Source organism: Liolophura sinensis, chromosome 11, assembly GCF_032854445.1.
Source record: "Liolophura sinensis isolate JHLJ2023 chromosome 11, CUHK_Ljap_v2, whole genome shotgun sequence".
Lineage (NCBI taxonomy): Eukaryota > Metazoa > Mollusca > Polyplacophora > Chitonida > Chitonidae > Liolophura > Liolophura sinensis.
This window is the reverse complement of record NC_088305.1, coordinates 27056881-27080097: the sequence shown is the minus strand read 5'-3', so window position 1 is coordinate 27080097 and position 23217 is coordinate 27056881. Positions and strand designations below refer to the sequence as shown.

General features: G+C 40.6%; 1 protein-coding gene across 1 annotated transcript in view; it reads right to left on the bottom strand.

Annotated features, from left to right (window-relative positions):
• Positions 1–2686: 2686 nt before the first annotated feature.
• The window catches only part of LOC135478265 (telomerase reverse transcriptase-like), a 45567-nt gene continuing 25036 nt past the window's right edge, over positions 2687–23217 (bottom strand). The window contains exons 14-32 of the mRNA XM_064758539.1: positions 21939–22046; positions 21385–21481; positions 18308–18369; positions 17050–17187; positions 16131–16187; positions 15424–15527; positions 13874–13967; positions 12942–13121; positions 12594–12668; positions 11584–11794; positions 10907–11005; positions 9971–10096; positions 9276–9345; positions 8174–8216; positions 7046–7175; positions 6295–6353; positions 5719–5765; positions 4934–5039; positions 2687–3299 (exon numbers count right to left, since the gene is read on the bottom strand). Of these exons, the coding sequence (XP_064614609.1) occupies positions 3222–3299; positions 4934–5039; positions 5719–5765; positions 6295–6353; positions 7046–7175; positions 8174–8216; positions 9276–9345; positions 9971–10096; positions 10907–11005; positions 11584–11794; positions 12594–12668; positions 12942–13121; positions 13874–13967; positions 15424–15527; positions 16131–16187; positions 17050–17187; positions 18308–18369; positions 21385–21481; positions 21939–22046 (1884 nt within the window). The 3' untranslated portion in view covers positions 2687–3221. The remainder of the gene's footprint in view (positions 3300–4933; positions 5040–5718; positions 5766–6294; positions 6354–7045; positions 7176–8173; positions 8217–9275; positions 9346–9970; positions 10097–10906; positions 11006–11583; positions 11795–12593; positions 12669–12941; positions 13122–13873; positions 13968–15423; positions 15528–16130; positions 16188–17049; positions 17188–18307; positions 18370–21384; positions 21482–21938; positions 22047–23217) is intronic.

Below are 23217 nucleotides of genomic sequence, written 5' to 3'. Positions count from 1 at the left end.
AATTTGTTAAATTCAACCTCAAAAAATACATACGCCGTAACTTTCGCCTGGTACAATGCCATACCACCACATGCAACTTGCACTTTTCTCTAGAATATATCAAAAAATCAGCCTATCATGACCATTTTTTGAGCTGTGGTTTCTGAAAGTGAAGTCGGAGCATTTTGTTACTGGTACCTTGGTAACTTCCGGGGAGGGGGAGGGGGTGTAGAAAGTAACACTGGAAAAAAGAATTTATTGTTCATCAACAACCTAAAATGTCAGTATTACCCAATCAGTGTTCCTTCACTCTTCAGTTTGGATGCAAATATTTGGCCCAATTGCTTAATGTGTAACTTTGGTCATCGTGACTACTGTCCCAAGTGGGTCGTGCAGATCAAGGTATAGTTAAAACGAGGGTAGTAAATCAGTCGTATTTTGTTATAACGCTATGTCGTGTGCTATGTGAAGCTGGCCTAGAGGGAGTATTTATCTATTTGATTGGTGTTTTACGCCGTACTCAAGAATATTTCACTTATACGACGGCGGCCAGCATTATGGTTGGAGGAAACCGGGTAGAGCCTTGGGAAATCCACGACCATCCGCAGGTTGCTGCAAGACCTTCCCATGTACGGCCGGAGAGGATGCCAGCATGAGCTGGACTTGAAGTCACAGAAACCGCATTGGTGAGCGGTTCCTGGGTCATTACGCTACGCTAGCGCGCTAACCAACTGAACCGCGGAGCCCCCCCGCCCTCCCTACAGAAGTAAGACTGTCAGCGAAATTTTCTCAAATGCGGTGTAAAACATCAATGAAATAACTAACTAAATAAATCAATCAATTAACGAATGAATCCATCAATAAATAAATTAAGATAACTACACCTGCATATGTGCAAAATCCTTGAGGCGCTATGCCATGCCCGTCATAGAGTCACATTAAACTGGGCCAGTGACGAAGGCATGGAGCCAGATACACGAATTAATCCAATCATTCCTGGGAGGAAATATCTGTTGCGGGTAATCGTCGATAAGATCAGTTTTCACAGTTTCACGAGAAAGAAATTCTTCTCGACCAAATATCAGGTCGTATATACCCACGTCACACGCTGATATAACTGAGGACTTTGTCGCTGGTATAACTGTTGGCTTAGCTCTGATCAGTATTATGTTTACTCTAAAGCTTGCAGGAAGAGCGGTGAAACCAGATGTCTTATCACGCATTTGTGTACAAATCGTCAACCACAACAGACATTTATAAACAAGGAAACCGGGATTGCTCTGGAATTAAATTAATTTTAAAACCCTAGTGTGGTTGCCATGGTAGATGGTCACGACTTTTGAAACAAAACCATCAAATACGGTTTTTTGTTTTGATTAGGGTTTTACGCCGTACTCAAGAATATTTCACTTATACGACGGCGGCCAGCATTATGGTGGGAGAAAACCTGGCGGAGCCCGGGGGAAACCCACGACCATCCGCAGGTTGCTGACAGACCTTCCCACTTACCATCAAATACGTCTCCACACCCTTAAGTGTGTAGAAACTTATGTTCCTCAACTTTTCGTCTGTCGATTTATTGCAAAGATAAAGTCGACAGGTAATATCCTAGGGTTGCATGGTCCCGAGATTCCTTGGTGATTCTTATAGCGAACCGTGACATGCGGCTAACGGCATCGGGTTTTTAAATAAAGCGCGCCCTGGCGTTGGTTTGAGGCCATCCTTAACCGAACAAAATTTTTCCAAACCTAACGCTAGACAAATCTCCGACTAATTATAAGGAATGTACTAAATTATCTAGTATTCTACGGTACTTGTTGTGAAAAGCCAGCCTCATAGAGAAATTAAAAAACAACAAAGGTGCAGAACAATGTTCTTTCCCCCTGCATTTCTGGACTTGAGTAAGTTTATTGGTGTCAACCTACAAAAGGCTAGTAAGGTGGCCATGATAACTGCGCAAACTTAAGAGCATCAATCTGGCCCAGGCCAATACAATGTTATCTCCAACAACAGACTCTTCTTTACTCTCTAATAACAATAATTATTTACAAACAACCTGACACAAAAATGTCACGACATCAAATCATTTGAGTTTCTCGGATTACTAAATCTGTCATTTGCGGTATGTCCTACAAATATCACATGTCGCCATACTCCCAAGAAACATTTTCGCCATAAGGCACTGCAATATCGTTTATCTTTCGCTCATAAAATACATGTTACTAAGGTAAGCGCTATAAAACAACTTTAATAAGACACGAGGCTTTTCCCTTGGAATGTGCATGTGTACCCCAAAATAGGAAAAATAAGTCGTTCATTTCTAATGTTTTTGTTCTTTCCTCGAACTGAACCATAGGTTACTTTGAAATGCTATCCTATACTTGACCTTAGTTTCCCTATTTGAAGACGTTTGATGTTTATACTCTATCTGGAAGTCTTCGTTACAAAAAAGGGTCACGAATCATGGATTTACCATGGATAAGATAGTGACAACAAATAATGGAACAAGAACCTTCATCTTGGCAAAACGGTCAGTTGCAAGAGCCCAAATTTATTTATTTATCTGACTGGTGTTTTACGCCGTACTCAAAATATTTCACTGATACGACGGCAGTCAACATTTATGGTGAGAGGAATCCAGGCAGAGCCCGGGGGAAACCCATGGCCATCCACAGGCTGCTGACAGACCTTCCCACGTACAGCCGAAGAGGAAATCTGCTTCAACTGAACGTGAAGTCACAGCGACCACATTGGAGTGAGGTTTGGGGTGAAAACTAACCCACGTTTAAGATGCAATATTGCTTTTACAAGAGCTTAAAAAAGACGAAATATACCATCAAAGATGAATTAGGGAAACACTGATGGATAACGATGACTTGTAGTAGGCTTTTTTTTTTTTGATAAAGTGTCACATTTCGTAAACGTATTTCAATCCATTTCTAAATTCTTTTGGGGGCCTCTGTGGTTCTGTTGGTTAGAGCGCTACGCGCAGCATAATGACCCAGGAGCCTCTCACCAATGCGGTCGCTGTGAGTTCAATTCTAGCTCATGCTGGCTTCCTATCTGGCTGTACGTGGGAGGGTCTGTCGGCAACCTGCGGATGGTTGTGGGTTTCCCCGGGCTCTGACCGGTTTCCTCTCACAATAAAGCTGACGGCCATCAAATGAATAAGTGAACTATTCACAAACCAGTCATTTAATGACTGGCTTGCTCTGTCGGTGTTCGATTTTCTACTACCACTTTTAATTTTGAATGTCTAAGAACTCGGGTGGAAATCTGCTGACAAGGCTGTCAAAAACCGCCGTTTTTTCATCTTGGCTCTGGAAAAGAAAAAAAACAATTCTATTAGCAACGGCAAGTCATACGATCATAACCTTCTCCATAATTTGACATTTTTTGGTTCCCATTCGCGTCTTGAATTTGTCCTAGAAAGACTTACAACATGTTTTAGGTTGTTAACTCAATCAAACGCCCAGGAAGTAAAATAAGGGCAAATGTACCCCATAATTAAAATCGCCTTATGTGATACCACCCAAATCCATAATGGCTGGAATAGCGCTCGACGTGTGAACAAAATGTTTTCATTGGTCAACTTAAATAAGTCGTTTGAGATGTGAAAATTTATCGAACTCTGTTTGGCGTTTTCACATTGTAGGTAAGAACATGTACCATATACGATCTCTTAGAGAGGTTCTAACGCGAGAAAATTTCACAAAGCCTGTGAGGGTGGGGGTGGGGTGGGGTGGGGTGGGGGAAATCTGAACATTTTGCCACGTATCTGAAGAACCATTTGACCTACAGCTGCCCTCCAATTAGGGACAGGACAGACAGATTAGAACACAAGACATCCAAAGCCAAATCTAGTCAATCTAGTCAAAAACAATCTAGACCACACGGCCAGCTGCACATACAAGACTCAGAATCAGGATTCAATGGTATAAGGCAGTGATTACCAAACGCTGGGCGGGCACTGGTTCATTCCAGATACTTCACGTGCCCTTGGTAGGGATTGAACGCGAAACATGTCAACGCTTATATTTACAGCGTACGGGCTAATACTGGGATTACTAGCGTATATAATTATTACACACTACTATGGAGAGGTTTAACTCAAACCAAAACACATAGGACTATTCTGACAACTTTGTACGTGGTGGTGACATATTTATGAGCTTGGGCGGGAGAACAGTGTTATGCACAATATATACAAACAGGTTTCGCATGAAGGAAACAATGACTATACATATGCAAACAAAGTGGTGTGTTCGTACAAAGGCTAGGAGGTTAAATATCAAATAATGGACGAAAACGAATTGGAACTACTCGAGATAATGACTTGCAATAATGGCAGAAGTTGTGGCCGAAAGCTCATAAATGCCATGATGCATGTATATTTTGTTCGGACAAATAATATAATAACCTGTCAAAAGGTGATCACCTGGATGCATGGATGTCATGGTCATTTGGGTGTGTTCAGGGTGTATCTACCTTTTGTGCTAGATCAAAAAAATCAAAATAACCTCTTTGTCCACAGAGAAGAAATGAAAATACATGTATAATCTTTTCAAAACCAGCTCCCCTCTCTTCAGGTTCTTATTTTACTGTAACAATCTATTTCTGGAACCGGACTTCCCTGGCTCAGTTGGTTAGCGCGCTAGCGCAGCGTGATGACCCAGGAGCCTCTCACCAATGCGGATGCTGTGAGCTCATACTGGCTTCCTCTCCAGCAGTACTTTGGAAGGTCTCACAGCAACCTGCGGATGGTCGTGGGTTTTATCCGAGCTCTGCCCGATTTCCCACCCACCATAATGCTGGCCGCGTCGTATAAGTGAAATATTCTTGAGTAATCAAATAAATAAACCAATCAAATAAATAAATAAATAAATAAATATTTCTGCAAGCTGAAAGAAAAGCAGAAGAGATTGATACTCATCGCCAGAGAGACAGAACTTACCAAGCCCATCTTCAACGTCTTCTGTTCCTTTCTTAAGGTTTTCAGCAGAAGATAATATTCTGATTGGTGATTGATCAACTTGTTACGGAAAGCCTCACAGCACAACCTAAATGAAAAAGTCTTGTTTTAATGCTGTGTTTGTTGTATAAAGTATCTGCATATCTTGCAGCTTGTTAAAGTTCTCGAATTACTAGTTTTTACTTCACGCATCTGACTATTACAAAAAATAAACCATGCTTATTCGGACATGAAGATTGTGACACTTTTTGGGCCTTTCGTTTTTTCATACACGGTTTCAAGACAGAGTTTTCCATATTTAACGATGACTGTACATGTGTAGACTGCTTAATAAGGCTTATGAAGACGTCCCAAAGTGGATAGGCATCGACTTTTAGTTTTCAGCAACCTACTGAACTTATTGACGTTTCACTCTGTACTCAAGAATACATGTGCTTCACTTATATATTTTATAAAACTGTAACCAAAAATAAAGTGGCAGCCCAGGGGCCGGGGAACCCAGAACAACCCACGACGCCGCACAGCTTGCTGCCAGACGCACAACCTTACATTAACATTCCACGTATTACCAAAGCGGAAAAGAGCACGACCTGCACTTCAACCCGCGTTGCCGAGAGGCTCCAGTGCTCCAATGCATTGTGCTGCGATAGCAAGCTTATCATTAAAAACAGGATTGTTCATTGACGGATATGAAATTGTTTATTCAGCACGTTTTACTTTTCAAAAGTAAGCACGATTTCTGTGACTCCTTTGCTTTTTACCCTTACCATTTCAGAGAGTTCAGGGTGAGGCACCAGGATGAATCTGTATCCAGCTATAAATGGAAAAACATAACCAAAGATTTTATTACAGTAGCCTTTAAAAAGCGATCATGAAAACCATACAAGCCTCCACATCACACCAACTTGAATGATGCAATGCTTATCAAGATAACTGTCACAGAAATGGTCACCACACCATCAACCTTTTTTTTCCCTTCCTTATTTACACAGTTATTTCTTCTTCTGGTTTCTAAGCCAAACATCAGAAAGTAAAAAAATCCAATGTTTATAATGGTAAGATCATTAAGAACTATATCCAGAGCCACCATTTTAACAGATTGTACTCTTTGATGGATTAAGTTATAATAAAGTTTGGATTTTGGATCAACACAAATACCAAGAATACATGTTTGTTTAATTATTTGTTTTGTGTTTTGTTCCGTACTCAAGAATATTTCACTTATACGACGGCGGCCAGCATTATGGTGGGAGAAAACCGGGCAAAGCCTGGGGGAAACCCACGACCATCCGCAGGTTGCTGGAAGACCTTCCCACATACATGAGAAACACTGTTTACTTTACCCGTTTCATCTTCTGCCCTGTCTGGTAGTAGAAATATGGTGACAAGTCCACAATAATCTCTGGAACAAATGATACTCAGGATTAACTGAGGGCTCACTGAACAGGGGGAGTGACATTTCTGAAGTATTGATGGCTAACTCCATTGTAAAGGCCAAAATTATGTCACAGCTAAAATTACGATATTATAATTTCCACTCTATGCACATAATACCACTGCTTAACATCTTTACACAATTTTACATCTTTCATTTATTTGTCTTCAGCTTTTCTACTCAACAATAGACTCACGGACAACAAGCACACAAATTTTTCTCAGTTTAATCTGAAAATGGGGCAGGAAGAGCTGCTGCAGAACAGTCTGCTTCATGTAATGAAAGGCTACAGGTGGAATCATTTAGCTTGGCAAAGAGATCGTTCCAAGAAGTGACACAGTTCAACCATCAGTATCTCAGGATAAATGTACTATACTTGTCATCTATTTGACTGGTGTTTTACGACCTACTCAAGAATATTTCACTTATAGTACAGTGGTTAGCATTACGGTGGAAACCAGGCATATCCTGGAGAAACCACGACCATCCACATTTTAACTGTGTAATTAGAAGACAATGAAATGTTTGACCCATTAAACACAAGGAACAGCTGAAGTCATCCATTTAAATCTCATTTAAATGTTTATCGAAAGTAGAAGGGAACTATTAATGTTAAATGTTACTGATAATGTTAATGTGTCACAAAAACATATTCCCACCATGGAAGAATGCAGGATTATCATTGGCTCGATGCCTGCTGGGAAGTTTCTTCACCATGGCATGGAACTTGAACGCCAACAGTAGAAAGATTTTGTAGACATTGGAGACAACCACATCTAGGGAATTTATCTGAAAACAAAATGTAGTCACCCTGTATATTTGGTTTTTATTTGACTGTTGTAACATGTGCATTATGTCTTTACATTCCGCTATACCAGACAATCACAACCAATTTCCTTCTCCTCCATGGAAAGGTCACTATGTCATACCTGCAGGTTTACTCTAAATAACCATGAATTGTCCATGACTAATTTGTCCATTGTTTCTGACTGTGAAAGTTCTGTTGATTTCAGAAAGGTGTTTTGAAGTTTGCTTGAAACATGGCATGACATTCTACTTGAAAATTGTAAGTTTCAGCACCAAAAATAACATTTCGTGACATTTATTTACCCACTTTAATGGACTTTTGTGGGCAAAACCTTTAAGCCATTTAAGACACATAATTGTGTTGTATGCAACTTTTAGACACGAACCTATGAGGCTAGAATCTGTATAGAGCCTGATACAGCAATTTACAAACGTTCTGTTGGAAATAGCATACAGAAGTGATCTGATGTAAGCCCTGGATCAATAAGCTTGTAGTATTCTGTCGCCATGTCTGTTGACTGGACTGGACCAATCATCAACACACCTGTACAACTTTGACTTCTTTATTTGGTGGTGAGAGGAAGTATCACAGTGTTGTCCTGGACTGATCTACTGTTATCCAATCGTTACCCAGTAATTACACTCTACAATCACGCAGAGCTCTCCGCTGTTGAAGGTTGATTAAAGTCTATCAATGTAAACTGGCATTCAGATCTTCATAACTGAGAGGTAAACATGTGTTCATAACATTTCAAAGGTAAGGGTTCAAATCCAGCCCTTGGTCAGGTTCAGTTGTTACTTTCAGTCAGGACGTTCTCAATGCTTCATTGTTTGATTGCTCTTTGAGGGTTCTATCTTCAGGGTTCTACCTGCATACGCTTAGTTTCCTCCAAACTTGAATATATCGGTTGTAATAAACGAAATATTATGGAGATCAGCATAAATCATAAATCAAATACACGAATGAACAAGCCACATACCTGTTGATCCACAAACAACCCTTGACATCTGGTTCTCAATGAGCTGGAAAAAAATATACAATCTCAGATACACGTAAGATCATCAAATTTAAATCATCAGCAAATCATCCCCCATAAAACTTCAGGTCCGTCATCAACAGCCAAGCAGATCCCCTTGGTCCATGATAAAAGAGCCTCCAAATCATCAAGAATACATGTATGTTTTCATTTATGTACGAACTCTTAAGACCAGGCAAAAATTTTTCGCTCATAGGACAGTCGTCGGATTTATGGGAAGATCAGACTGCAGTGCTTGGTGTAAACCACTAACTTTTGTCCAGGTAACTGGAAAGCCTCCTGACATAAGACCAGAACTGACACAGGGCAGCTGGATTCAAACATGTGACCATGACATGTGATCATGCTTGTTGAAGGTCTGATTCCAGACTGTGGACATCCCGACACAGTGAAAGATAACATGGGAGGGTATAGGGCAATGAACAACATTGGGTGATATTCAGAGAAGTACGGCTGGTAATAACCAGAAATAATAGTATGTAAGCATATATAACTTGTGAATGTCAACAAAACGTGGTTTTGCACTTATGAGGCCGTCAAGAATTTGTATGAACTCTCATGTTTTGTATTTACTTCCATGTTATTTAGGCAATGTTTTCACCTCCATGTTTGAACGGGAAAAACATCCACAGTCTTGAGTAGTTGCTGCATCTTCCCATCAGGGCCATAAAGGCCAAACAGAGTTAAGATAAAAACAAAGAGACATTGTCATTAACACAATCCTAGAGAAAAGCCTCATGAATGTAGAAACAGTCCCCCACGCCGAAACCACTCCACCACCTCACCAACTCCCAACCACTCCATCATCCCAATCTCTTCATCACCCTTCACAATCCCACCAGATGCACCCTCACCAAAAGTCCTCACCACTCATCCCCAAACTCGCCACCAATCGCCACCACTCATCACCAAACTCACCACCCATCCCCATCTTTACCACCCTCTCATCACCAATCCCCCACCCCACCTCACCACCAATCCCCACCACCCAACTGCTCAGTTATAACACAGTGTACATCACACATAATATAGGCTTCGTACTCACTCAAACATTTTCCGCTTCAAGGTTAAACCTGGACTCTGGGTCAGGTCAAAGGTCAAAGTGTCTGCAATAGCTGTATCAAAAACATAATTCCCTCATTAACATTAGTCATAAACCAACATAGAAATAATCTCCACACGTGCATAAACAAAGAAAATATTGCAGGTTAAAAAAATCTGCAACATTAAATTTTTTTTCTTGTGATCTTGAACCATTGTTGTGTCAAAAATAGATTGGAGTAAAATATCTACAATGTCAGAATGAATCAGTCTCTACTCTAATAAAGTACTGTCTTTATATTTATTTATTTATTTGATTGGTGTTTTACGCCGTACTCAAGAATATTTCACTTATATGACGGCGGCCAGCATTATGGTGGGTGGAAACTGGGCAGAGCCCGGGGGAAACCCACGACCATCCGCAGGTTGCTGGCAGACCTTCCCACGTACGGCCGGAGAGGAAGCCAGCATGAGCTGGACTTGAACTCACAGCGACCACATTGGTGAGAGGCTCCTGGGTCATTACGCTGCGCTAGCGCGCTAATCGACTGAGCCACGGAGGCCCCTACTGTCTTTATATGGTAGCATCATAATGAGCTGGGAAAGGAACATTTAACATCAGTACGACAGTGACAAGAATCCAGCTGCCAGGCGCAGGCTGGGTCGACGTTGTAGCATGCATTCTACAGCACAACTTACATAAGCCTGGGTATCTGCTGTAGTCAACTGTCACACTCAGGTTGTCTGTGTCAAACAACAAGCCACACCACGGAAACAGTTCTACAGGGAAAGACGAGAAAAGATAAAGGTTTGACACAACAAATGCAGTGGATGTACGCGTGTATTACGGGTCCCTAACCAAATTATGCTGGGGTCTGTAGACTGTAGTGCACTTCTGCAAGTTGTCTCATTTACACAAAATTGGGCTTTCATTCAATCCATAATTTGGTCACCAAGATTTACACTGGTTTTGTATATTAGAGAAAACTGAATAAATGTGACGCATAGTTTGTAGTTATGTGGAATATGGTGAAATACACCCATATATACTACATGATTAGTGCTGCCCACCTTATAACAACATATAACCTGTAAAACGCAATAAAAATTAATACAGGTATTAATAATTAATGTTAGTGGTAAGAAAGTTAACTGATTTGAAGTCTTAATTACTTACTATATTTCAGTTCAGTATGTAAAATGCAATTTTAAAAGTACATAAAGACCTTGAAATGATATTTTTGGTGCCAATTAACCACTATAGTTTTTTCTGATATAAAATTACATTAATCAAACTTAACAAGGAACACCAATGTGGCTTTATAAGGTGGACAAATCAACTACAATGCGTCATCTGAAAGATTCTTTGGCCTGTTCTACAAAGTAGGTGCAAACTGTGCCTGACATAATTCCCATGGCAACACAAGCGATACAGTGCCATGGTGAATGTACTTGACACAGCATTGCGACAGTTTTGTGGAACAGACCCCAGGTGAAATACAGTCACAAGTTTTTGAGATATCGCCTCAAAGAGAGAAGGACACACACACAAACCAACACATCAACATACATACCCGCCCACCCATTGTTCCATGGACAGACACTTCCCAAATTTTAATTACAATATTTTCTCACCATTTTTGGCAATACATGATGCTACACAGTCGGCTTCTTCTACACCAAAGTTTGTCAGTGTTTTTTCTGTGTTAATGTAGCAGTTATACTCTGGAATTCCTGTAAAAAAAACACAGCAGCTGAATTTTAGGTATGGTACATTTATTTAAGCTGCACTATTTAACCCAGAAAAAAAAAGAAAAAAACAAACCACGAAACCCTGTCTCCACTGTCAGTCAATCAGCGTCGATTCTGTACCCGTTTAAACCTTCAAAAAGGATTTATTGCCGGTACATGCAACTTAAATTGCACTGTCAATGTAATCACAAGCTAATTCTGAGAATTTTATGTGCAACTCTCCATATGCAATGCATGGTTTTCAAAATTCAGCTTTAAAGATTACAGAAGTCAACATTTTTTTCTACTACCATCAGACAACACACGAATCATCGATCATCATTTGATTTCATCAAATAGGCAAAACTTCCGCAGGAAATCTGGCTAGCTATCAAACTGGATCTGAGGTTTCACAAATTAAATCCTGCACACAAAATGCAATTATAATCTGATCACATATGGAGTAGTTACACAGAAACAAAGGTGTGACCAACAGAAGCACTTGTCCAAATTTTCACAAAAGTCTGGAATATCAACATCAAGCAAAAGAACACAGTGTTTTCTACACATCCTTTCAATACCTTGATTCATTGTCTTCAGGAAAGATAAAGCCCTCCCCTTCACAGGGGTCACAAACAGCCAATCATCAACCATCCTCATCATGACCTCGCCATCACGATCAGGGGAGATCACTCGGCCCTCCATACTGCCAAAATACATGCTACAGAGAAGGGAGGAGATAACAGACCCCTGACTGATGCCAGTCTTCTGGTGGAAATAGCTTGGACCCATCTGAAACCGAGTAAATGTAAATGTAGGTTTTCCATAAGGAATTTATTTTGACACGCCTTGTGCACTGAATGGTCCCTGTATAATAATTGCTCTAATTAATTTTGTAAAGTGATGTTGATATGTCATTCCAGTGCGGTTGAAGGCTGGAGTAAAGCTGAGTGCCAAGATGAAGCCATCGTCCTTCGCCAGTTGTAAGACAACGCTCCTGACTTAAAGCCAACGCTTTAAACTAGTGAGAGATTCATTTTTTTATTTATTTGATTGCTGTTTTATGCTGTACTGTAGGATATTTCATTTATACGACGGCAGAAGACATTAAGTCGGGAGGAAACCGATCAGAGCCCAAGGGAAATCATCCACAGATTGATACCAGACCTTCAAATGTACAACCAGAGAGAAAGCCAGCATGAGCTGGACCTGAACTCACAACCAGTAAGAGGTTAAACTGGTCCTGTTACCTCATTGATCAATGGCCAATCAGCTGCAGTGTAGCCAACACTTTAGACGAATGAGCTGGCCAGGACACCTCAATGTAAAACTAAAAAATGGACGGCACAGGACATTAAAACAAGGAGCACTGTGAATGACATGAAGTGTTGTCTGTGACACAGTTGCACATTTTACCTGATTCTGACGATTTTACTGACTTTGGAAGGGTTTTAGAAGTTTCACTGGAAGACAGGAAGACATTTTCAACAACATCATTCATATTACATAATATTAATGATTTGCCTAAAAAAATGCATATTTTTGTGTGAAATTTTAGGAGGTTTTAATATCATAATTAAATTTAAATCACCTGAATAATGTTGTTAAACAGATGAGCCGCTAACTTTTGCAGAAACTCATCCGGTGTAATGTGGCGATGAAGTATCTGAAATGGTGAGAAAGGTTTATTTATCTCATTATTTATCTGGTCAAACTTGGACTATTTTGTCAGGCATGGATGGAACACTGTAAACTGCACAAAGTTATCTCCCTTTATACCACATCAAAATGAACTGCATTAAGCTTAAAATTTTTAATATGGATAAAGAGATACAAATATGGACCATGTACACAAGTTTCCTGATGCTTGCGATTTCAATTGACAAATGCTTTCTTTAAGCTTTCTTTAACTCCAAAACACTCATTTAACATTTGTTACCTGATCCACAATGACTGCCCTATGACAGTTCTCTCCCTTGGATATCCCTCTCACGTATTGGAGGAAGTCTGGTTGGAAGTCGTGTAGGCCTGTGACATCACGACAAAACAGTCGTTTAAGTTTCCCACTGGTTGAAACTACTTTTACATATCTCCGGATGATGTATTCTTCCTCATCACTCTGAAAGGAGAGGGGAGTAAACCGCTACAGACATACACACGTTCTCCCTCGACTTAACGACCAACTTTCCATGCCAATTCCAAGGACTAATATTGGACGCTTTGTTGTGCATTAAAAAGTTGGTAATGTCTGAGTAAAAAATACTTTACCAGTTATTTGTATAATGCTCTAATTTCAGGAATGACCAGTACATTTAAAAAGAATACAAGCCAACTCATATTCCAAGCTCTGGGTATCTTAGAAGCCAGATATAACTCTTTGGAATGAATCACATGTAGAGCAGTTGTCTATCATTGAGATTTTTGTATGTCTTGTATCTTGGATAGCAGAGGTGGTGGAGGCTTTCACCTGGCTTGTATGAATGAATGAATGCTTCGAGTTTTACACTGTATTAGCAATTTTTCAGTCAAATGATGACGAGTCCATGCTGCCAAATTGCTGCCGCCACTGAAGTATCATGCTGAAGACACCAGACTTGACACCTCACCCAGTCACAGTACACTGACACTGGGTCAACAAGTCATGTTGATTTGCTTGAACCTCTGAGTGCTGAGTGCCAAGCGAGGCAGCACCAAGTATTGCTTTTAGTTTTTGGTATGACCCGACCCAGAATTGATCACCGTATGACAGTCGAGTTTCGAAGTAAAGGAGAGTTCTCAAACCAGATAACACTTTTCCTTCATATACTTCCTGTGCTTCCCAACAATGGCAAAGTTAAAATCATTTTAAAAAAGCTGTTCAACTACATGTACCTGTCTAATAATACCAGTGATGATGGAGAACAGCTTCTGCTGGTTGATGGAATCGTAACAATCTTTGACGTCAACTGACACAAAGTACAATGGTCTGAAGTCAGTAAGCAGATTAAAACAAATGTACATGTAGAAACCACCTTTGCTTTATCTGGGGGTTAACAGTTTTAGTACTTTACTGTAATCTGAATCATTTCCAAATGACATACCCCAAAAGAAGACATTCAGTACAAGTTTTCTGAACATGTGTATCAATTAACCTTACATGCATAGCCACCAATTCAAATACACAGATAAAATAGTGAAAAGCAAATACAGGATATAACAGGTTGTCTCCGGGGAGAATCGGTACAAGATACAAGATGTTGTATGCATGTACTTCAAGCTAACCTAATGTGATACAAAATCTCGCAGTGGAGATATAAATGTTACAGTGAGTAAGCAGGCCAATGTAACTGTAACAAGTAATCCAAAATATGAAAAACGTATGAATACAGACAGTATACTTTGCCAATCACTGTTCAAGCAATGGATAGTCTTGATATCCCTCTGATTTTAATCATAAATATGGCTAGTTATAATTGTATTCGGGGCTTCCATGGCTCAGTTGGTTAGCGCACTAACGCAGCGTAATGACCCAGAGGTTCTGGCCAATGTTGACGTTGTGAGTTCAAGTCCAGCTCATGCTGGCTTCCTCTCTGACCGTACGTGGGAAGGTCTGCTAGCAACCTGTGGTTGGTCGTGGGTTTCCTCCAGGCTCTGCCTGGTTTCCTCCAACCATATTGCTGGCCACCGTTGTATAAGTGAAATATTCTTGAATACAGCTTAAAACACCAATCAAATAAATAAATAAGTATAATTGTATTCAACATATCTATTCTTCACCCCAATAAAGAAGAGGGGGGGGGGGTGTAATTTGTAACAGCACTTTCTGTCCTTAAGGGGAGTTTCAGGCCAAATTTCACCTTAATGCATACAGTACACATGCTGCCAGAAGTATACAGATACGGAGAGACACTGCCTGTTACTTTCACACATGTGACAGACTTGCACATTATACTGGAGACAAACAAATGACCTTCAACAAACATACATATAAAGACTGTATAGATCACATTACAAGGGCTGTCGTTTGTTTTATATATCATCATTAACATGATTAAGGACTCAACAACGAGCAAAAGCAGAAGAATCCAGAAAGTCCTTGGCAAGGCCACAGTTTTTAAACAGGACATGGAAAATGGCCTGTGGATTAGTGTAATTCTTCAACCTTTTCGCATGTTGGCAAGGTGTTTATTTTCAACAATATTCTGAAGGCATTATTCTGTGTAGGCTGATAAAATTATCCTTTTCGTGAAGCCCTGAAATTGGCCAACCCAACCATCCAAACAACCCAGTTTTGTCTTCAAAATCAAATTCAAAATGTGCTTAAATTGCACATAAGTTGCTCTTTCATATATGCAATAAGGTTAAGGAATTAGAGCTTCTCTCTGTAACAGAAAGCAATTATTTGTAACACTGATTACCTAGAGGCAAAAAAGAAGCCTCACCTCCCATCATTCTTGTTTTTTCTGCTTAATATGAAATATTTCCATCTTGCATAAATATCATCCACACCAAACACAGACATACCCACGATGGACGGCTTTCGCAACTGAAGAGAAAACAACAGAATTCAAATTTCTGCCTGTACTTTAATATACAGAATTCAGTGAATAAATATGTAACAAAATAAGTAAATGTAGTAGGGTGGGATAAAAATAGTAGTGTCAGCAAAAATATTTATTGGCTTCCATGCTTAGAATTTCAGACTTCATATTTTACTTTCAAAGTTTAAAAGAAAAAACACAGCTAGGAAGTTTGAGAGAAAGTTCTACAGGGCATTTCTTGTCCTGTTGTGTAATACTGAAGACTTGGCTTCAAGTTAAATCTGTTATTCAGTCTTGAACCAGTTTTGAACAACCGAACAATGGATTCTGTATAAACCTCACTGGCTCAGGGAACTGATGAGCTGCTGCAGGAACAAGGCTTTAGCCACATCAGGCAGTGAGCACCCTCTGGTGGTCTCTAATTATTAAGAGTAATGACAACAGTTGTGTCACATAAAAAAAAACTTTTACAATTAGATGTTTTTACAAGTTTCAGCGACAAACTATTTGTCAAACTGCTTTTTTATTATTCCCCACCCATCCATCCTCTTTAGATGAGCTATGACAAATTTTGAATGCGGTACAGAACCTGGACAAAAAAATCCCACCTTTTCGAACTTCAAAACTTGAAATACATCAGCCAGCTGTGCATTGACTGACAGATCCTAGAAACCAAACAAAATGGCAAAAATTGGTAAAATGTACAGTGATGTTAATTAGCCAGACAAAGTCATCTGCTGATTAATGGAAAACGAAGATGTACATGCAAGTAATCAAATGTTTGGCATTCACTCAGTGTCTTTTTTTCATTTTTTTTTTTTTTTCAATAATAATTAATCATAACAAGCCCTCACTTTACAGCACGAGACATCATTTTAGTTCTAACAGAGAACAAACTGTCAATAAATCAGTTTCACATCAGTAGCTTTGACAGATACCTGGCCATGGGGCAGTGGTTTCCTCCAGGTTTTACCAGTCTACCATGCTGGTTTCCCTCCAACCACTTGCATACATGTATGAGTATGTTGTGAAACACCATTCAAATGAAGAAATAAGTAGAGCTAATCGGAACTAGGAGAGCACAAAAACTTTCTGGGGGCCTCCTTGGCTCAGTTGGTTAGCGCTCTAGCCCAGAAGCCTTTCACCAATGCGGTTTCTGTGAGTTTAAGTCCAGCTCAGGCTGGCTTCCTCTCTGGCCGTAAGTGGGAAGGCCTGCCAGCAACCTATGGATAGTCGTGGGTTTCCCCTGACCTTTCCCCGGTTTCCTCCCACCATAATGCTGGCCGCTGTCGTATAAGTGAAATATAAGTGAAATACACCAATCAAATAAATAAATAAAAACTTTCTGTCCTCAGACCACCATCAACATTTAATAGATTAGAACAAGAAATTTCATCCACATCCAAGAATAAAGTTTTCTGTAAAGCTGCCGACAAACAGACACCCAAATAAACACCTACAGAAACTTCCATCTTTGGTCTACCAGGAAGCCAAAAATCTTTCACCTGTAGTCACATGTACAAGTACCTTTTGTGATTTGTTGAGTGAGAGGCCTGTACTCCTGCCCATGTTGACGATCAGTCTTAAGGAGGCGTTCTTGGGCAGGAACCTCAGTGATGACACGCCCAAACTCTGCCCCTCACTCACTAGACGCCTCGCTGCTTTCTAAACGCAAGAACAACCGTATGATTATATATGTGTATGTATGCTTTGGATTTAACGTCGTACTTAATAGCAATTTTCCAGTCATATTATGATGAGAAGTCATTAGGTGTGAGTACAAGTTCATATACATGTACTGTGTTTTCTTGTGGTAGGGCCATGCTGAAGTATTATACCACTACTGACACCAGGCCAACCAGTCCTGTTTCCTTGCGCTAAACTCTCAGTGCTGAGCACCAAGCAAGGCAGCAGCAAGTACCATTTCTAAAGTATTTGTTATGACCTGACCGAGTTTGAGGGGAGTCCTGACTTTGAGGTGGACGCTCTAACCATAGACCACCAAAGCAGTGTTATCACTTATAGGGTAGACTTTTCTATTCACTTGTTTCATTGTCGATTAATGTGGTACTCAAAAATATTACACTTCCATGATGACAGTTCATTTTACACAAGTAGGTGGAAAAACTGGAGTATTATTAAAACCACCAACCTTTGGCAAGTAACTGACACACACTTTCAATACCCCTCATGACAGGGCAGCAATGAAGCGGTGATGGATTCTGGGAGATTTCCCCATCCATGACCGGGAATGAAATACGACCTCGTATTTCCTACACTATAGTGGATGAATTGATTGACAGATTGATTGGTGTTTAATGTTGTGATCAATAATTTTTCAGTTATATGAAATGGAGCAGGTTTATGGGTAAAGGTAAACAAAGCGCCAGATTATTTCCAAGTACCTGACACACCTCCTGACTTCAGGCCACAACCGGAACAGCTGATTACTGACTGCATGACTGCATGATTGCATGGATAAGACGCTTAAATCAGCTCTGCCCCTCCCAGCGCATGAAAGACAAGCACCTTAACCACTTGAACATACAAACAGTTATCACTTATTCTAATTTTTCATGTAATGATGCAGTTGGCATACGAGAATGCTGCCCCTCCCACAAAAAAAAAAAAAAAAAATTGGCCACTAATCAGATGACTAATTGATTACATGCCAGTGAATAATTGGTGTAAATACATGTATCTATTCAGCAATATATGTCATTGGTTGATTTTTGTTCTTCGTTTTTTTGGTAACTTGTGTTTAAATTTCATGGCGTAAAGTTACATTCACGTAATGGACATACTTTACCCCGGACACGTAAGAGAACATCCCGGTTTTCAGGTAGGCTGTAAAACAAATACAATGTAGACATTAATTTTTACGCATGTGTATACATTTTATCTGATTTCCTCCACCCACTGACCACCAGGAGGATTATTTTGGACAGTGTGATTTCCTCCACCCACTGACCACCAGGAGGAATACACCGCACACTCTGATTTTCTCCACCCATTCACCAACAGGAGGATTACACCGGAGACTCTGATTTCCTCCTCCCACTGACCACCAGGAGGAATACACTGGACACTCTGATTTCCCTCCACCCACTGACCACCAGGAGGAATACACTGGACACTCTGATTTCCTCCACCCACTGACCACCAGGAGGATTACTTTGGACAGTCTGATTTCCTCCACCCACTGACCACCAGGAGGATTACACCAGAGACTCTGATTTCCTCCACCCACTGACCACCAGGAGGATTACACCAGGCACTCTGATTTCCTCCACCCACTCACCACCAGGAGGAATACACTGGACACTCTGATTTCCTCCACCCACTGACCACCAGGAGGATTACTTTGGACAGTCCGATTTCCTCCACCCACTGACCACCAGGAGGATTACTTTGGACACTCTGATTTCCTCCACCCACTGACCATCAGGAGGATTACACTGGACACACTGATTTCCTCCACCCACTGACCACCAGGAGGATTACTTTGGACAGTCTGATTTCCTCCACCCATTGACCACCAGGAGGATTACTTTGGACAGTCTGATTTCCTCCACCTACTGACCATCAGGAGGATTACACTGGACACACTTATTTCCTCCACCCACTGACCACCAGGAGGATTACTTTGGACACTCTGATTTCCTCCACCCACTGACCATCAGGAGGATTACACTGGACACACGGATTTCCTCCACCCACTGACCACCAGGAGGATTACTTTGGACAGTCTGATTTCCTCCACCCATTGACCACCAGGAGGATTACACCAGACACTCTGATTTCCTCCACCCACTGACCATCAGGAGGATTACACCGGACGCTCTGATTTCCTCCATGCTCTGACCATCAGGAGGATTACACTGGACACTCTGATTTCCTCCACCCACTGACCACCAGAATTGTACTTGTATAGCTGAAAAATTCCTGAGTACATATATGGCATTCACAACATGCAAATAAATAATCAAATAAATTAATCCCAACCTCTGAAACTGATATTTCCCTAGCTGCACTGTTCTATAACCTTGGCTACAATACGCAGTATTGCTTGAAACTTGTAGAAGATTGTTTGCTTTAAACAGATCTGTTATATACATAAAACGCACCATGTAGGCTGCTGTGCAAAATGGGTAGACAAACAGAGCGGGTATTCATTTGTATCAGCATTTATATGTTGTCAGCCTGTCCAGTGTATTCCTCCTGGTGGTCAGTGGGTGGAGGAAATCAGAGTGTCCGGTGTATTCCTCCTGGTGGTCAGTGGGAGGAGGAAATCAGAGTGTCCGGTGTATTCCTCCTGGTGGTCAATGGGTGGAGAAAATCAGAGTGTGAGGTGTATTCCTCCTGGTGGTCAGTGGGTGGAGGAAATCAGACTGTCCAAAGTAATCCTCCTGGTGGTCAGTGGGTGGAGGAAATCAGAGTGTGAGGTGTAATCCTCCTGGTGGTCAGTGGGTGGAGGAAATCAGAGTCTCTGGTGTAATCCTCCTTGTGGTCAATGGGTGGAGATAATCAGAGTGTGCGGTGTAATCCACCTGGTGGCCAGTGGGTGGAGAAAATCAGAGTGCGCGGTGTAATCCACCTGGTGGCCAGTGGGTGGAGAAAATCAGAGTGTCCGGTGTAATCCACCTGGTGGTCAGTAGGTGGAAGAAATCAGAGTGCCTGGTGTAATCCAACAACCTTTGGGAAGTTTGATTTTTACAACCTTTCTCATAGAATACTGGTGGAAGACAAGTGATCTTCAATGAACATTAGGCAGAGTAAATGGACACACGTGTGCCATCCACCACTTACATGTATTCATTACCAAGGTCCCACAACCAGTGAGAAAAGTGAATGAAGAAATTCACTGTCCAGGGCTGAAATAAAATCAGAAAACTTAAAGTGCGCCACCAATAAAAAAACGTCATGTGAGGAATACGAAAGTGTAGGAAAAGTGCAGTCATTAAAACCTGCACTGTGAGCAGTGTTGAAGTCAATCTAAAAAACTGAAGTAACCTGGACAGTGAAAAGACAAAGACAGACAGGAAAACTGGACACAAAACGGGCAGTGTACAATGGGAGAGTAAAAATTGCTTAACGACACCCACTCACCTCGAGATCAATCTGAAAAACTGAAGTAATCTGGACCGTGAAAACACAAAGACAGACAGCAAAACTGGACACAAAGAGGGCAGTGTACAACGGGAGAGTGAACATTGCTTAACGACACCCACTCACCTCGAAGTCAATCTGAAAAACTGAAGTAACCTGGACAGTGAAAAGACAAAGACAGACAGCAAAACTGGACACAAAACGGGCAGTGTACAATGGGAGAGTGAAAATTGCTTAACGACACCCACCCACCTCGAGATCAATCTGAAAAACTGAAGTAACCTGGACAGTGAAGAGACAAAGACAGACAGCAAAACTGGACACAAAACGGGCAGTGTACAACGGGAGAGTGAAAATTGCTTAACGACACCCACTCACCTCGAGGTCAATCTGAAAAACTGAAGTAACCTGGACCGTGAAAAGACAAAGACAGACAGCAACACTGGACACAAAGAGGGCAGTGTACAGCGGGAGAGTGAACATTGCTTAACGACACCCACTCACCTCGAGGTCAATCTGAAAAACTGAAGTAATCTGGACCGTGAAAAGACAAAGACAGACAGCAAAACTGGACACGCAAGAGGGCAGTGTACAACAGGAGAGTGAACATTGCTTAACGACACCAACTCACCTCGAAGTCAATCTGAAAAACTGAAGTAACCTGGACAGTGAAAAGACAAAGACAGACAGCAAAACTGGACACAAAGAGGGCAGTGTACAACAGGAGAGTGAACATTGCTTAACAACACCCACCTCCCTGAGCCTGGTTCTTCAGACGATTCCATACGGCCTTTCTGTAGAAAAACAGCTTGTTTCTGAAGCGGGTTGTGTCTGTGATATAAAAATAAGTCTGAAAACAAAACAAAAATGTTAAAATCAAGTTCTTTTCTCATGTCCACATTAGGACAGAAAGGCCATAATTTTCTGAGAAATGTATGAAATAGCCTGAAACTCAAAATTGCAACTTGTCATATTGAAGGTATGTACAACATGTAATTTAAGTTTCAATTCAACAGAATGAAGCTTCTTGAACATTTACTTATTGATTTATTTAATTGATTGGAGTTTTATGCGGAACTCAAGAATATTTTAGTTACACGACGGCAGCCAGCATTATGGTGGAAGAAACCAATTTTTTTTTTAACGTAAGTCAAGAAAACTGATTCTTGAGGGACAGATAGATAAGATGTAAACTTAGAGTTCTCTCAGACATAATGGTTGGGGACTTAATGGATAATTAAAGTCCTTCCTTTCACCTTTGGTCTATGGCCTTGGAAGAATCAAATGCTGCAAACACTCTAACTTACCTTCAAAATGACCATGACATAGTTGCTAAACAGCCACCAGACACAGCTGGACAAGATGGCTACTCGTGACTTGTGGTCAACACAGGGCAGCCATTTGACAGAGTTCAACTGAAATGACCAACAGGGTAGACTGAGTAGCTTTAAAAACTGTACAAAAATTTCAAAACCACCTATATAATTAATGACAGTCGTGACAGTAGGATAATGAATAAATCATTCAAGGACAACCCCGCACCTCGCTAAAACATATTTCAATTGAAAGCAAGATAGTCAAACTTTCTAGAAGGTATCATATATTTCAACGAATAACATGCAAAACAAAATGACAAAACTGCACAAATGGCTGGTGTGAATCAAGGCAGCCAGCTTGAGAATTTTATCCAATCAAACATGTTGCAATCAGATTGTGCAGCCTAAGCTGTGACGTAGCCTTTACCCATTCACTCCATGAAGTGACACACAGGATAACACAGAACTACTGCATAAGACAGTACTCATCTCCCCCGTAGATCTTAGGCCTACTTTGACACGCTGTTTGAATTATATGAATACATTTTTTTGTCCTTCACGTTAGCCTTTAGTCAGCATGAAGTTTCTAAATAACAAATATCAGAATCTGTGAAAAATTCTTCAGGGATGCCGAATGTTTATGGAAATGAGAAGACGGTATCTCACCAAACAACCCTTAAAATTAATCAAATACTATGATTTAACTTTTCTCTCAGAATTTATTACAAGTGAAGAATTTAAATTTTGCTTCTTTGTCTTTCCCGCATACAAGGAATGTTTTTTTTCTGTTTTCCTTTATAAAATACAGTAAAATTATTGAAACGCCGTGTTTAAGCTGAGGTGCTTTCTCTGACGTCCACGATAACTAGAAGCCTAAAATCCAGGGACAGTTGAATGCCTGGATCATCCTCAGTGGTGCTTAAATTTAGTTCCATTTGTGTCAGAATTTAGCATGACTCCAGTTACACAACTATCCTATTGTAATTTTGTACACATTTATTATAGGTCAGAATTACCAGTACCAGCACAACCCTTCCGGAGGCTACAACCTGAAGCTGGAATATCCCGGCTATGCATCTGCAGATTACTGGTAAACTGTATATGACAGGCAGTGGAAGAAATATCGTTCCAATATGTCCAAGTTTCGAGAAAGATATTTATCACTTGGTCCTTCATCACCCAAGTCCACAACTTTTTAAATCTCCTATAAGCTACTGCTTAGACTATAATACAGAAAATAACTTCCACTTTACAGAGTTAACACAATGTC